The sequence below is a fragment of the Phalacrocorax aristotelis genome, chromosome 12 (assembly GCF_949628215.1).
Source record: "Phalacrocorax aristotelis chromosome 12, bGulAri2.1, whole genome shotgun sequence".
Classification (NCBI taxonomy): Eukaryota; Metazoa; Chordata; class Aves; order Suliformes; family Phalacrocoracidae; genus Phalacrocorax; species Phalacrocorax aristotelis.
This window is the reverse complement of record NC_134287.1, coordinates 2731505-2747652: the sequence shown is the minus strand read 5'-3', so window position 1 is coordinate 2747652 and position 16148 is coordinate 2731505. Positions and strand designations below refer to the sequence as shown.

The 16148-nt window shown below is 38.8% G+C and overlaps 1 protein-coding gene across 1 annotated transcript in view; it reads right to left on the bottom strand.

The window, feature by feature from the left end:
• Positions 1 to 948: 948 nt before the first annotated feature.
• The window catches only part of MAPK8 (mitogen-activated protein kinase 8), a 36103-nt gene continuing 20903 nt past the window's right edge, over positions 949 to 16148 (bottom strand). The window contains exons 8-14 of the mRNA XM_075107515.1: positions 14125 to 14290; positions 9295 to 9366; positions 6897 to 7079; positions 5964 to 6088; positions 4932 to 4995; positions 2918 to 2995; positions 949 to 1890 (exon numbers count right to left, since the gene is read on the bottom strand). Coding sequence (XP_074963616.1) covers positions 1745 to 1890; positions 2918 to 2995; positions 4932 to 4995; positions 5964 to 6088; positions 6897 to 7079; positions 9295 to 9366; positions 14125 to 14290 — 834 coding nt within the window. The 3' untranslated portion in view covers positions 949 to 1744. The remainder of the gene's footprint in view (positions 1891 to 2917; positions 2996 to 4931; positions 4996 to 5963; positions 6089 to 6896; positions 7080 to 9294; positions 9367 to 14124; positions 14291 to 16148) is intronic.

Here is a 16148-nt window from a genome sequence, read left to right as displayed (position 1 = left end):
TTTTTCTGAAACTTACTGCAAAGACAAATTTTCCTCTTTCAATTAGACCTTCAAAAAGATACCTATTTAACCCAACAAGCAGAAGGAACCACGCTGAAGAGCATTGGTCTTTCCTGGACGATGACCTCTGCAGCCAGCTATATCATTTGCTTATGCTCTGCGCCTGGCAAGACTTCTGTATTTTTTTAATGCCCATTTTTGTGAGCATTACTAATGTAAATTCCTCTTCACATTCTAAGTCACTACACAAAATATGCATCTACACAAGGCAATCAATTATACAGCCTAGCTTCACTAAAAATCTGCATTTTCCAAAGCAATAAATTCTGAATGATTGTTTAACTCATACATAAACTTAAGTCAGTTATACATAAATCATTCTGTAAATATAAAATGTAAACAGTTAAAATACTTCTGTGAGGAGCAGCACCATTTTACATGACTATTTAGTAACTGTTCTATATATTTCAATATAACTTTTGTTTAAAAAGTGTATTGAAACCTGGAGCTTCAGTGCTGAAAACTACAGAATGTTTATGACTTCAAAATGAACCATTATTAAGATTTCTGCTACACTGGTCTCATGATGAAATTAAAGAGATAAATATTAATTTCTACAGCACTACTTCTCCCTCCTTTGGATGGCATGTATTGCTCACTTAATGCATTAGCTACAGAAATCCTGAGGTTCTCCTACCACTTAATGGTCTTTAGCAATCAGTTACTTTTGGTGGAAAAAGAATAGCTGAAGTTTTGCCCCTTTGCATTCGCGTCATTCCCTCATCTACCCAAAGAGCGCTCACCGTAGTAGACAAAACTAGTAAGAAACAAAACTCCCAAGAATCACATATTACGTGGAAGTACAGCTAGAGCATATTCGTTTTCCCTCTTGGCAGTCTAGACATCCTGGATACACTTCGTTTTGTGTGTACAAAAACAGGCTACAAGCCAGAAGTAAACAGTTTATTTGCATTGCAATGTATTATTCATGAAGTATCCTCGTGTTTTATGGTGATCACAAGATTTGGCATGCCACAACTCTGCAGGAAACATCACGTCACTTGGTTAGGCTAGATATTTCTGCAGCTTTGAAGATATGCTTTGCTTTCTTAAGTTTGTAAAACCATTCAGATGAGGTTACTTTGCAGAGGAATGTACGCTGTTTCTCTAAAAAAATTCACTAATTGTTGCTTTTGCTGAAGTATTATAGGCAAGTGGCCAAAATAAGAGAGGATTCTGTTCGCTGCCAGCACCAGAGTATGCTCAAAACTACAGCTGGCCGCACCGAATTATCTCGCCCTCCACCTGCACATGGACGTACGACCAAGCATAAAACTTTGAAGGATATCATGAACAAAACATCCGGAATAAATTCTAATTAAAAATTTGAAAACCTATAAAATCTTAAATAATTCATTATATGGTAACGACCACAACATTAATATGTGCTTTGATAAAACAAATCTTACAAATTCAGTAAAAAAAAAAAAAGATCAGCAGCATAATAGTAAAGCAAATATGCAGATTTTAAAACCACAATAAAAATTATCAGGTTTAATATTTTACAGTTAATTACAGCGAAAAAGTGGCTGCTTTTAACACAACTTACAGTTTAAAATTACAGCACTTTAGGATGAATTCTATGATTATTTTTGAAAAAACACTCAAAAATACCATCAAATTTTAAAGGTGCCCTATTAATGACTAAAAGGACCCCCCTCCCACCCCCCAAAAGACCAAGTAGTCATCTACAGCAACCCAGAGGTCCAGCTGAGGTTTCTAGACTGCTGTCTGTATCAGAGGCCAATGTTGGATCCGTTGACATTGAAGACACATCATTGACGGATGACGATGAAGATGGGTGTTGAGAGCCATTGATCATTGCTGCACCTGTGCTATGAGAAACAAAACAGCAAATCAGTTGCAGGTACAGTTGCACGGCTCAGTGCTTGCATTAGTCTGCCTCTTCCTAAGAGTCACTACTTTCCTTTGTTTCGGCAAGCGTGAAGGGATGTGTCTCAATCCATTGTCAAAGTGAATAAAACCCACAAGCCTGATGTGGGGCTTAACGAACGATATGCCAAGAACCACGGAACTCACATGACATGATACCTGTCAAATTACAATAAAATGCTAATGGCTGATGGTTAAAAATGACAGATAATACTGCATAAAGCCAGAGCTAAGGTATACTACTAAATGCTGAGACCTAAAGCTAGAATGTATCTACATATTTAGATAAAGAAAGAAGAAAACTGGGTTCATCCATCAGATCCTCCCCTTCAGGCTGGGAAATAGCTGGTGTTCAGCTACATTGAATGGATACAATCCCAGCTACGCAGCGAGTTCTCAGACTCAGCGAAGTGATTTTTCAGTGAACTCTGAGCAGAGTCAGCAACAGCTGTCCAACTCTTGCCATCATTTTTCAACAGTTCAAATGGGGTCCTATCAACGGCTGGTCAATGGCCACACTTTGCTCCAAAATTCAGCAACAGTTTCTGAAAGCGCTCCGTATTTTTCCTTTCTGTTTAGGGGGCATATTCAAGGCAGACAACCTAGAAATCCTGTTTCACTATTGAATAGATGTAAGTAGTGGTTATACCTTTATTTGAAACTGCACCAGCTACAAGTTACACGTCTAACCAGATTATGGCAATAGAATAGCAGTACATACCAAGATGTTTCTTGAGGACTGAAATGAACGAAGCGTCAGTTAATAAAGGAATTTACCAAAATAATAAAGAGGAGATATCAACCCCACACATTCCAGTCAAATAAGCAATATCTCAAAGAGAATTCAAGAGGTTATTGGTCATTTAAGAGCCATATTTTTGAGTTCGGCTGCTCTTGGATGCCTTTACTCCCTCCTGACCTACAGCTCAATGTAGCTCTACACTGTGCTTTTATTGTAACCAACCTAAAGGGGCTGGTTGTCCGCGTATAACCCCGTTCTTGGTTCTCTCCTCCAGGTCCATGACTTCTTTGTATATCAACTCTGAAAATGCAGAGAAGGGAAGGCAAAAGAGTGAACTGGCAAACCCAAGACTGGCTTGATAATACATCTCCCATTAAAACATGCATTTAAGTTTCATAGGTTCATGACTGTTCCGAATTAGTTTGGAACATCAGGCTGTAGAGGCTACAGAACAACTGGCAAGTGATATAAAAATGTGTGATTCTTTTCTGCTGGAGCTACAATGGCCTGGCACTCTCGAGAACACACTGACATTGCTCTAAGACTCTTCGGTCCAGGCTGCACGAGGACCTGAGGTTAAGCTGAGTCTTAATAACCACTTGGTTTTTACCAATGGCTTCTTTGGTACAGATAAACTCATTTGGAGTCTTCAAAGGAACAGGTAGGAACAAGCCCAAACAGCACTGCCATCCTCCCAACACACATTTGCCACTAAATTTCCTCAGCAACAACATCAAAGGTCCAGATCCCCATGAAACGGAATACAATATTGGCATGTAAGTAGCCATCCCAAATGAAAGCAGCAACTTTATCTTCCAGTTACAGAAGGTCCTCATCCTTAAAAGGGTCAGAAGTGCTTGTAAGATGAATCACACACCCTGTGTACTGGGGCCAGAAGGTTTCTAGGCTAAAGGCAGCTTTTTACCCAGCAAAGACTCCAGCTGTGACTCTACATAAGTAACAACAGAAGAACTAAACATATTAAATGCAACTCGTAAGAACCGACTGTCAGAATACTGTGCTACTACTTAACTGTCACTGGCAAACTAATGCAACACACAACAGTTTGGAAGAAAAAAAGCATTTAAGAATTATAATTTCAAGGGCTCTGGGAGTTTCAGAAGTAAACTCCACATTGCTTGAAATACCCTCAGCATATCTGCTTCACAAGGGAAGTAACTTTGCTTGGAAGGAGGATGGTAAGAGAATTTCCACAGTTCTCCCTATCTCTGCCTTTACAATTTCAACTCAGTTTCTAATAGAAAGCAACCTGAAAGTGTGGTAGTACTAGCTTTTACAGACTTGTGTCCATTACCAGCCAACACAATGAAACTGTCAAAAATGATTCATGAAATATTTTCCCTGCTTTTTTTCCTGTGGGGGTAAAAAAAAGCTACACAGGTCTAATGTCCCCTCCTAGACTTTTCAGTACGAAGTATTAGATTGCTCAATACACTAAATTCTTTAAGTGCAACGTTTGTAGCATGCACAGCTCTCTGGACCTGCATTTTCTTCTTAGCATTAGGACCTTTGCAATAACACCACAGCTTTTAGAAGCAATTTCAAAATGAAGCACAAGCTTTACATGTACCAGAGACATTCCCCTTCTACTTCATCATTTTACACCTCATACACAGCCAGGAAACGTACATACTGAACCAGTACTGAACACTAACAATCACGCTCTTGGAAGTATGAGTCTTGCATCACACTGATCTGTTCCACACCTCAACCCCAGCTACTTTCTCAGGATCCAACTGCTGATAAGCATCAGCACGTCCCACAGCAGCTGTAACGTCACTATCTCGCCCGTTACTAACACTCCTTATAGCTTCTGCTTTCAAATTCTCTGCTTGATTGAAAATAAGGATGGCTACTATCCTCTTCACTTGAAAATTAGTGCTTCTACTTCAGACTTATATTCCTCAAACTCCTGCACCTTTTTCAACTGTAACAGCTTGTCCAGAAGAGTCACCCTCTCAAAAACCGTTGCCTAATGGCAAGAGGTGTTTGAATATGAGCAGGTCTTAAGTTCACTACAAAGGTTCAGCACTTTCACAGGAGAATTTTTAATGTCCCAACAATAAAGAGGTTCTGAAGCACAGATCTACTCCCTTGCCATTCCAGACAGTTTAAGTAAATACTATTACGTTGCTCAGAAGAACCTTGGTAACAGTAATCCTCGGGGGCCAGCCTACTTCCGAAGGCCTGAGTAAACTTAAAATGCCATTCTTACCTTTCCATTCTTCTATCGTGTGCTCCCTCTCATCTAACTGCTTATCTGGTATCTTTGGTGGAGGCTGAAAAACAAAACTAGCTCATGATAAAGCAATCAAAAGGGATACAAAACCAGAATAAATGAAAAAAACCCACCCTCAGAATATTAACCTGATTTAAAAATACTGTATTTACAGGGTCCTGTCTTCTCTCACCCTTGGACTTGGCCTATTTTCTAGATGCTGCTACATGTTTGAAGCCCTCTTCTGATTAACAGATTTGCTTATATTACTGTAATAATTAAAATAGAAACTGAACAGTGTGGTAAAAGAGCTCCTACGTGCAGCAGTCTCCCGCCCAAGCAGCCCTTTTTACCTACTTACTGTTAATTAATAATTTTTCCCTCTGGCTATTATGGATCAGCAGAATTCTAACTGGCACCATTTACATCAAGCATCTTTTTCTATTTTTAGTGGGCCATCACCAACCACCTTTCTCTTACAATAAATTAGACTTTTCTCATAAACTGAAAGTGTCCTGAAATTAATTTCAGAAAAAGTTTCAGTTAATCCCTTTGTTCATTAGTGTTAATAATTGAAAGCTCAAGATCCTGTACTCAAATTTTGCTGAAATACTTACTTTCTAGTTTAAGAGTACTATCAATTGCTACAACTAATGAAAATATTTCTCTTGCCCAGGGGAAGTATCTCAGAATCCTACCAAGGGCAGTCAAACCACACTGAAGCAATGAAGGCTCAATAAATTGGAACCCAATATGAAAGATTTCAGATGCATTACTACATATCCAGGAGATTATACGCCATTATACACAAACACACACAGAGATACAGGTACTTCAGTTTGCATCCGTTCCTAATGCTATTTCTAGAAACATGTCAATCTATGTCAACAAAAATGATTACAGCTCAGCTAAGCTTCTAGTGAAACGTGTAGATCCCGCAATAATCTTCTTTTGAGAAGTTGTATCAAGCATCACCAGTTTGCTTTAGTACAGTACCTTCCTAACCAGAGACCTAAAACAAGAACTTACAGCTTCTGCTTCTGATGGATCATACCAAACATTGATATATGGGTGCTGCAGGGCTTCATCCACAGAGATTCTCTTAGAAGCATCTATAACCAGCATTTTTGATAACAAATCCCTTGCTTGACTTGCTGCAAAAGCAAAATTTTCTATTTAGACTAGTGCTATATTTAGTGCATCTAATGCAGTATTTCAACGCTGATAAGGACAGGAGAGATCGAGTAAATGAATTCCAGTTTAATATCTATGCAACCCTCACGTAATTTGGGGTTTATGAAAAGTGGTCCACTTGATGAAAAAAAATTGACGAGAATAACACAGGTGGGAAAGGGATTGGACATATTTCACTATGTTTTCAGAGTACAGCACCCCTTGGCATGACATCCTCATGTGAAATAACTCAGCTGGCAGTACAGCCTTGTGCTATTCTAGACCTTCTACCCCTCTGTTACAGTTGACGGGGAAAAAAAAACCTGTCTCGTACTGTTAGTCACAGAAAATATGGTGAGTCTGGGACTCCACTGAGTGGGTGACTTTTAGAACCAGTAAGTTATTTCAGTAGCTACAGGATCTCTATGTATTATGAATATAAAAACTTTATTTTCATCCCTAGAGAAAGACGATCTGCTCTGCCTACACAACTTCTATTCCACCCTCCCCCCACTTCTCTATATCATGTTGACATCTGTCACTGAGAGGAATTTATATATTTACTTTTCTTTATAAAGGTATCTCCAGGATAGCAGCTGTTTCAGAAAAGATCAGAAAGCAAAGGTAAGCAACACCAGCGAGTTCATCCACCCCCATGATATATATATATTGTAATATTTGAATCCTTTGAAGGATGATTTTATAGCCAACAAAACCAAGACACATTCAGGTTCAACACATCAGTTTTGAAGCTTTTAAAAGATACAACACACAGAAGACAGGCCTTACCTTTAAGCTTATTGTGTTCAGAGTCAGCTGGGAAAAGGACATCTGGGAATAGTTTTTCAAAACTATATCCAGCATATTTAGGTCTGTTCTCCACATAAGTTCGGACTGTAGGCTGTAATTTCTTCATAAATTCAGGGCATGGTGTTCCTAGCTGCTCTATTACTTTATTCCATTGATCAATATCTAAGGTTATGCAGCTAAGAAAAACACTGTGTCTAATTTTCAGCTAGTAAGTTATGTTAAAACCAAAAGAAATAACCAACAGAGAGAAAACACAGAAAATAATAATAAAATATCAAGTTCATCGTCATTAATTAGGACTACCTTCTTAGAGAAAACAGTGAAACAAAGCAAGACTATGATAAAGTCAGTCAAGGTAACAAGTATTTTACTCAAAACCATAATTAAACAGCAAAGGATATACTTCTGAGAGACAGAAAATTAAGAGACTCACAAAATGTATTAAACAAATTTAAATAAAGGTGTTGTTTGGGTTCTGGAGAAGAACTCACTTTGTCATCTGAACACATATTCACAGTAGTCAAGCTACTACACGTCACCAAGGTACTCGTGAGAAATACACTACGTAGGTGCTTTGTCCTTAGTTCTCATCTTGATACCTCAGCCCAGCCCGGGACCCTCCCAAGTCAGTGATTTCTCACTAACACCACGCATCACTGAGCACAGTGGGCACGTAAAGGATGACATCTTGGCCACACTGGTCAGGGACAATTTTGTCACAGACAAATGCAGAAGTTAGGGTTCCAAGGACATATAAGGAATATCTTAATTGGAAAGTTTATACCAGTTAAAGGGCAGATTCAGATTTAGACTGGATATAAAGGAAAAAATTTTTTACTATGAGGGTGGTGAAGCGCTGGCACAGGTTGCCCAGAGAGGTGGTCGATGCCCCATCCCTGGAAACATTCCAGGCCAGGCTGGACGGGGCTCTGAGCGACCTGATCTAGTTGCAGATGTCCCTGCTCGCTGCAGGGTTGGACTGGATGGGCTCCAAAGGTCCCTTCCAACCTGAGGCATTCAGTGATTCTATGATTGACCAGTTCATGGCAGAGGAATTTAATACGCGTTACTGAACAAAAATAAGCAACATTTGGCTCAGGATTTCCCAGTTGCAGATGATTAGATGCTGGGAGAGACGTAGGCTTATCTCATTCTTATATTCTCCCCATCTTTTTCTATTTGGCTACCATCAAAGACCGGGCTACCTAAACCTTCAGTCAGATATAGCAGGCTCCCTCTTATGTTCTTAAAACTTAAGAGTAGACCTTAATATAAGGATTTTCAAGCTCTACAGTGCTTTAGTACAGGCCTTGAAAAAACAGTGTTTACACTGTAGAGCACTGAGCCTAAACTGAGAAGCCATGCTAGCAAAACACATGCACAGAGCTAAGCATGGTGCAGCTCATGCAGGGACAGAGCTGTGTGAAAGTAAGGATGCCCTGGATCGCCCCACCGTGCCTCACAATATTCATCCAATGTTCACCCCAAAGCGGTATTAGAACAACTATTACACACCTAACCTGCAGCAAAAGCCGGAAAAAATTTCTGACGGCATCTAAAAAACTGGAGTGTAAGTACTAGTAAAACAAATAAGATGCCAAACTCCAATTAGATCTGGTAATTTTAGTGATGATCCAGAGGTTTCAGCTCTATTTGCTTGGAGCAGACCTTTTTTTCTGAAGTATTGCTCGCAGGACAACCCATACAGATAACCACACCAAGCCATTCACAGAACAGAAAGACAGAGGAACCAGGTATTTCTAAAAGCTGCTTGCAAGATCATTTCTGCATGCAAAAAATATAGAACTCCATATTGTAACTAATGCATCTCTTCAGGAATTTTTAGTAAGCATTTCCTATAAAATGTAAAGAATAACTGCTAACACGCTTGGGTACTAAACAGATTAGTAAATTATTACATAAAAACGATCTCTAAAGCAAAAGTCAATGCATGCGAATCAGTAAACCACCATCTCCACCATCTAAACACAAAAAGTCTGTCTTAAATGTGACAACATCCAAAAGCAATGGATACACACTGTATTAAACTGGAAAAAGATGAGGGCGGGGGGAAAAAGGCAAAAGAAAAGAGGAAAAATAGATCTGTTTGCCCAAGTGGTACTTTGTTCATCTTGCTTAGTGTTAACCTCTGAAGACAGTCATCACAGTAATGCTGTGTTGTGGTTTTGCTTTAAATGGTGTAACTGTAGACGTTTTTGCAGATTCCTGGAACCAAAACTACCAACTTACAAATTGTAGTTTGAAAAGGCAGTTTAAAACCAGTATTTTAAAATTAGAACCACCTTAATCTGGAACTACATTGCTGCAGCATCTTTTGACCTTTTACAGCTACACCCTAGGCCAAAGGTAAGGATACGATCTGTACCAGGAAATAAAACACCACCTTTGATCATTTCTCCCATGATGCACCCAACTGACCAAATGTCAACTGAAAATAAAATGCAATGATATTAACATAAAAGATAATTATTAAAATAAAGTAAACAAAAATATCTAGAGACACACACACATGAAGTGACTATAAAAAGCGTGTGTAATGAAAATGAATGAAGGTGAAGATATGCTAACTACAGGACCAGCAGAGACTATGTCCTACTGCTAGGTGCAGCCTGAATATAAATGAAGTTCTTAATTTTTTTAAGTGTACCACAAGAAAAATCCATGTTCATTTAATAAAACAATTGTACAATATGCATTTTCAGGACACAACATCAATGAAAAGGTTAATCACTTCCTGACTAATTCAACCTGCTGCAGCAGCACAAGGATACAGTCCCTTCCTGGAAAGAGGATTTTGTGGCAAACCATTTCGCCCATAATGCACCCCACAGACCATAAATCCACTATGTTTGTAGCACAAAAAGAAGGAAAAGCAAAGCAAACGGTCATTTAAAATTAAAAGAAGCATAACATGACTGCATCCTATAAAGTGCAGAGACAGCACAAGAAGAGCAAGTCTTTATATTAATCAATTAAAACACTTTAAAATACACTATAGATAAGGATTAGCTTTTAACTGTCTCAAATACAAGGCAGAAAAACATCCTTTTGTTTAACATAGTGCCAGAGCAAGAGCTAGAGCAGAGAGAGAGATACACACGAATCAAGCAGAGTGAAGACCTTCTCCAGGCTCTGAGGCTGCAAAGCTACCTCTGCCAGACCAGACTGAAGCCCCAAAGATAACTTCACTTCTTGAAAGTAATTCCATTACATTTGTTGGAATAATTAAAAGTAGCAAAGTAAACTGACCTTTAAAAATACTATGCATCTAAACAGTTTATACTTTCAGGAGGAGAATCAATCGGTTATCACATAGGAATTAAAATTTGCCATCAAGTGTTTCCTAAAAAGTCAGATTACCATGCATCTCTCTCTCCTTTTAAATAAAAAGCAAACACAATCAGTAGAAGATTACTTAGAATTTTAGAGGATCAGTTAATGGCAATATTAGTATGCTCCTAAAAGATTTTCAGTTAAAATTATTTGTTTAAAAATATTTCTCCAGTTATGCTGAAATAACATACAAAGCTCAAAAGCAATTTTTTTTTGCTATGAAATACACATTTTTCTGCGTTACCTTAAAATTAATCACTCAGAAGACATACTCAAAGATGCACAAGTTTACTTTTTACACGTATGCCAATTTCTTTTGTGGTTGCTTTCAGAGATACTGTTAACTCTGTATGCAAAAGTTTTCTTGAAGTCATAATAATGACTTTGTATTACTATGAACGCTTTTATGTCAAACATGACACTGGAATTTCAAGTAAGCAGATAAGAAGGGGATTTAAATGACAACAGTTGTGTACTAAAAATCACACGTAAAAGTTCTGAAGGAGCTCAGCAATGTCAAGCAAACAATCTTCTTACTGAAAATATTCCTTCCCCCTTATTTATAAGTTCCTCTAAAATAGTATCTAAATTGTATGATAGGAGATCATAGTTGTACATATTAATAGGTCAAAATTAAGGGCCTGGTTCATTTAAAAATGACTGTCAACATTTTATTAGTGTTTTTTCTTTAAAAACTCTCTTCAAATAGTTAAGAAAAACAGATATTTTTTGGCTTAGAGACCCAAAGATTTTAAGCCAAGTTCTGCATTTGACTTTAAGTAAAAGAGTTGACTTTTTCAACTCCAAAACAACCTGCTGTCATCACAAAGCAAAATATACCCAAATCTAGTGTAATTAGTTGGTGTCCCACATGATAAAAACAACGCCCAAAATTGCATGGAGAATTCTGCGAAGAGAAATAACATGAGTCAATGACTTATCATCATGCCTCAGGAAACAAATTACTTCGGAGGCAATGAAAAACTTCGGAAACCCCTTCTGGTCACCCTACAAAACCAAACGTACGGTGTTTGGGGGTGGTGGGGTTTGCCACGTTCACTAAGCAAATGAAACCTATGCGTAGGACTCGCTTTTTACGAAGCCAGACTAACTTGTACACTGAGGACCGCTCCTGTGAATACCTGCATAGCAGACTGAGTGAAAACTTATTACGGATTTGAAAAGGCTTTTTTAAAATTTACTGCCTGTCATACGGAGTGTCTTTTATTCTTAAAAACCCCATTTGGAGTGAACTTACTGTTTTCTATAATTCTAAGAAGAACAAATTCCAAGTGAAAATGAAGTTCAAACCCAGTGTACATACTAGGAAACTTGAAACTAGTAGTTTCAGACGGTTTGGGGTTTTCCTTGCTTTCACCTCCCTGACAATCACGCACGTAACTGCACATAAATCTAGATATATTAAGGTACACGTGCTCGAACAGTTTTGGTGTCCTTCAGTTCTGAACTTCTTGAGTTTGCAAGGCCTGGTTTCTTAATGCAATATACCCAAATGTGCTTTATCTCCTTCAGCATCAAAACCTATGTAGAAGTTAACTCTATCATCAGTTTGTTTGGGATCTTTGCTAGTTTTAAAACAAAGATGTCATCTGTGCGTGGTATGGTACCAAAGTTTTAAAACAAAGATGTCATCTGTGCGTGGTATGGTACCAAAAGGATACTACCCTGCAGTAGGCACCTCAGCCATCAAAACATCTGTTGCAATCCTCCCGCGGAAGTTCAGCGGGGCACGGAAACGGCATAAACCTGCCAGATGACCCAGTTCAATGAAACTAAATGTTAATGTTAACCATTAGTTAGCTGTCAATTTTCAATATTTAACTCTAAATTAAGTAAGTTAACTTTTAATTTAACTATAGGCTTAAAGGTCTAAACCAGGCATCAAAGCTGACAGGTGAGGATCCTGGACAGCCCGTGTTACTGCTGTAAGAACATCCTTTACACCTGCCTCCCTGCCCTCTGCAGCCCTGCCAGGGGAGCTCCATAATGAGGAACTCATCAGGCAGCGATCAGGAAGAGTAAAAGTTTATGTAAATAGCCTTTTAATGACAACCGCGCATACGGAAATGCGATTGTCTTCCGACTCGGCCAACAGATTAACTTTTACATTCTCCAAAAGCGGCATTCTCAACTCAACGACCACCTATTTCGCTTTGGGGAGGATGTGATAGTTTTCCATATAAAAGTAGACTGTTATTTATATTCTGCTGCACAACAGAATTCACGCTTGCTTAAGGAACAGGATTGCCACTAGCATGACAGGCTGCTCTGCAACACAGTCTATTTAACTCCAATAATAACCTAAACAACATTTTAGTGGAAAGAATGTTTTGCACTTTTGCAACTCAGAATTACTTAATATTTAAGAGAAAAATGTAAACCAGGCAAGCTAAGTCAGAAAACTTGTGGTTTCAGTTTTATCAATTCTTTCTCTAGGGCAGCCGTGTGACTCGACTACAGCTTTAGGTTCTTTTATCTAGTGTCTCTTAACCGGCCAATGTAAATTCTTGGGGGGGGTGGGGGGAAGGCAGACAATCCTAAATATATACTTTCTACAAAACTCTAGCAGTTAAAAAACTAGCTTTAAGCTTGCTCCACTCAACCTTGGGCAAAGCAGCCAACCATGGAGGCCATCTGAGGGAATGTGCATCCTCATGTTCATGAACCATCCGAACAGAAATAAAGAACAGGGACTTGCAAAAAAGTTCTATTCTCATTCCTCTGAGCTGGCTTCTTCCATTGTCAACACCAATAGAAGTTATTCATCTTAGCTTTTATAAACGACAACAAAATCAACCCTCTATGGTTTCGACACAGCGGCTATCGCTTACACACAGCCTGAAGTCACCTGCCCTAAGGGTGTGCAGCAGCCAGGGAAGCTTGCGGACCACAGAAAGAATCCTGAAGAGCTGAGCAAGCCCCAGCTGTGTCAGTAACCCGAGGAGCCATGCTTCACGTCACCAGGAGACAGCTAACAAAGCCTCAAGCACCATGGCAACTCACGGGCCTTACTGGAGGACTAATCAATAGAGGGTTTAAAACACCTTCAGTAAATGGTGATCTCTGTGCACTGGGCCTGCCTGAGGTTGAGCCACCAAGTGAGCTGAACTGACCACAGTGACAGCGGATCAATGGTTTCCTAAAGATTTTGGTTTCCTAAAGGATACTTGCTGTTTCATTCAGAAGACGCGATGTACTTGATCACGTGTTGCCCTCAAATGTTGTACCCTTTCCTTCTTTTCTTGTAGCAGATATTGAGAGAAGGGCCACAGAGCGAGTATAAAGAGGAGGGAAATGTATGCAGAGGGACAAAGTAAACTAATTTCCTTGGAACTCATCATGGACCTCACAGTATCTATGATGCTTTATGATGGAACTCTCTGCGTTCTTCCCACAAGTAGAAGCCTTTAAGTTCCCTACATCCTGAAAGGCTACACTGAATATACTTATTTAATGTTTAAGTTTAGGAGACACATTTACTGATGATTCACAATATACATCCTCAACAGGAATAAAGTCAGGTGAAGGTATATGAAGGTACCTACCACACATTAAGAAAATATATTTCCAGTTCTTCCTGGATGAAACTTAATCTACCAAGGACGTTATTTAAATTTTTAAACAAACAAGGCCCTCAATTTCCTCTCCTATTAAATGCAAACGTTTCTAATGGGTTGTGTTGAATAAACAAATTGGCGTATCCAGAATCTGCGTTTTGGTCACAAGGCAAATTTATAAAAATTCTACAGCTTGAAAAAAAACATTAACATGTAAAATGTGGTGTGCCAAACAAAAAATAAAGCTATGCCAAAGAAAGACTATATTTGCTGACCGTTTTCTTTGTATCCCATCCCTAGGATGACCTCTGGTGCTCTGTAGTAACGAGTCACTACATAAGGCGTCATCATAAAACTAGTTCCTGCAGTTCTGGCCAGTCCAAAGTCAAGAATCTTCAAAGTGCAGTCTGACTTTACTACTATATTACTGGGCTTTAAATCCTTTAAAAAGAAACATCATATATGACTGCTAAGACAAGCACACAGTACTCCGTGGTTCACATATTTAAAAGATAATACTGCTAACATTAAACCCCACATATACAGGTAGGTTATTGCTACAACTGCAGTTTCTTCTCCCCTTGCATAAATTCATGTGCATTCAGCAGACTACAGAATTAATTCCCTTATTGTGCTTGTAGATTTATATAGCAATTAAAGAGGGAAAATACAACCAGCGTTACAAGATATGTTAGCAATGTCTGAAATCAATTGAGGTTAGTAAGAAATGTTAGCTCTGAGGAAAGGTCTAGAAACTGCTCACTGGAACAATGGTTATTACCACGATGCGGAAGACAAGTATCATGACAATTGTTTAAATCATTTGATGCAATAATCACCTTGATACAAGAATTCTAAAATTATAACATAAAGTAAAAATTAAAAAGGTTTCTTTGCTAATTAAGGCTGCATTACCTCTCTTGAACCAATGCAGACGTTCCTCTCAACAGGAAGCAAATCCCAATGCTCTTGCATAGATTTAGTTTCACATTTAGGATTTGGTTTTATACTGATTTTGGCAACCAAACCTAAAAGGGCACCATTGGAAAACTGCCAGAAATGAACACAATCATTAAATTGGCATGGAAAACGCCCTGATACAGCTTCAGAGCTTAGTTAGAAATTTGGTAACTATTCTCTTGACTTGAACCCTAAAACATTGACAACAGCGGCTTCACGACACCTGTTTGTATGGACACTACACAGACATACTCAGTCATTATCTCGGGAGGATCTTACACACATCTGAACGTCACAGAGCAACCACTACAGAGTAACTCCAGAATAACTTTGCCATCGTAAAATCATTCACAGCACGCAGGCTGACATAGATAAGGCTTGGATCCTTTCTGCCTACCCTCTACTAAGATTAATGAGAGAGAAACCCCGGATGCAGCAGAGGACACCAGCATTTGAGCTGCAGGCATTTGACAAGTAGCCCTATCCTTCCCTGTTTCATAAAGGCTTAAAAGTGGCTGTCTGCAAGATAGATGTAGTTTTCATTTGTACTTATATGGCTTTCAGCAAACTCCTCAGAAAGCTACGAAAGCTTCATTAAAGACAGAGGAAACATCAGAAAAATGAAGAGCTCCAGAACAACAGAATTTTAACAAATGATTAATAGTCTTGCATACTTACACATTCACGCACACACTTCCAAATCACACACACAAAGACCCTGCAGACAACTTTGGCTTAAAAGATCAACTCATTTGTGGCATTTGAGAAAGTATTATAAGGCATTCCGGATATTTAACATGCATGTTTCAGTTTCTGCTGCAATCCTGTTTATCATCAGCTGCATTTTTGCACAGTTCTAGTTTTTGGAGGATGTTCCCTGCAGAATCCCAAGTACATGCTTACATCCCAAAGCTGCAGGATTCACACTAAAAATGTTAAGATATCTTCCCTTTGCAAAAGAAAAATCACTATGAGGACAAAAAGCAAAAGCTTACAGAGTACTGTCTACCCTTAATTTCTGAACATCATGTGGTTGTCATCAAGCCTAGGAATATGCTGTAATTTGGAATACAGAACTGTCCTTCAAAATGATGGGGGCAAGAGCTGACTTACACTGCATCCAAATTCATGCAGAACCAATACCTCTTACCTTTTAAATGAGCAAGGAATGAAAAGCTCCTATAAGACTGATCAAGTTAGTTAGGCTGTATAAATATATCCAGAACCTATAGCAGAAGATATCTAACCTAACCCTAAAAATGTAAAACGTCAGTGCCTAAAAATCGGAGATTATTCATGGCCATCTCCCCATTACGCAGAGAGGGAGAGAGGGGTATCT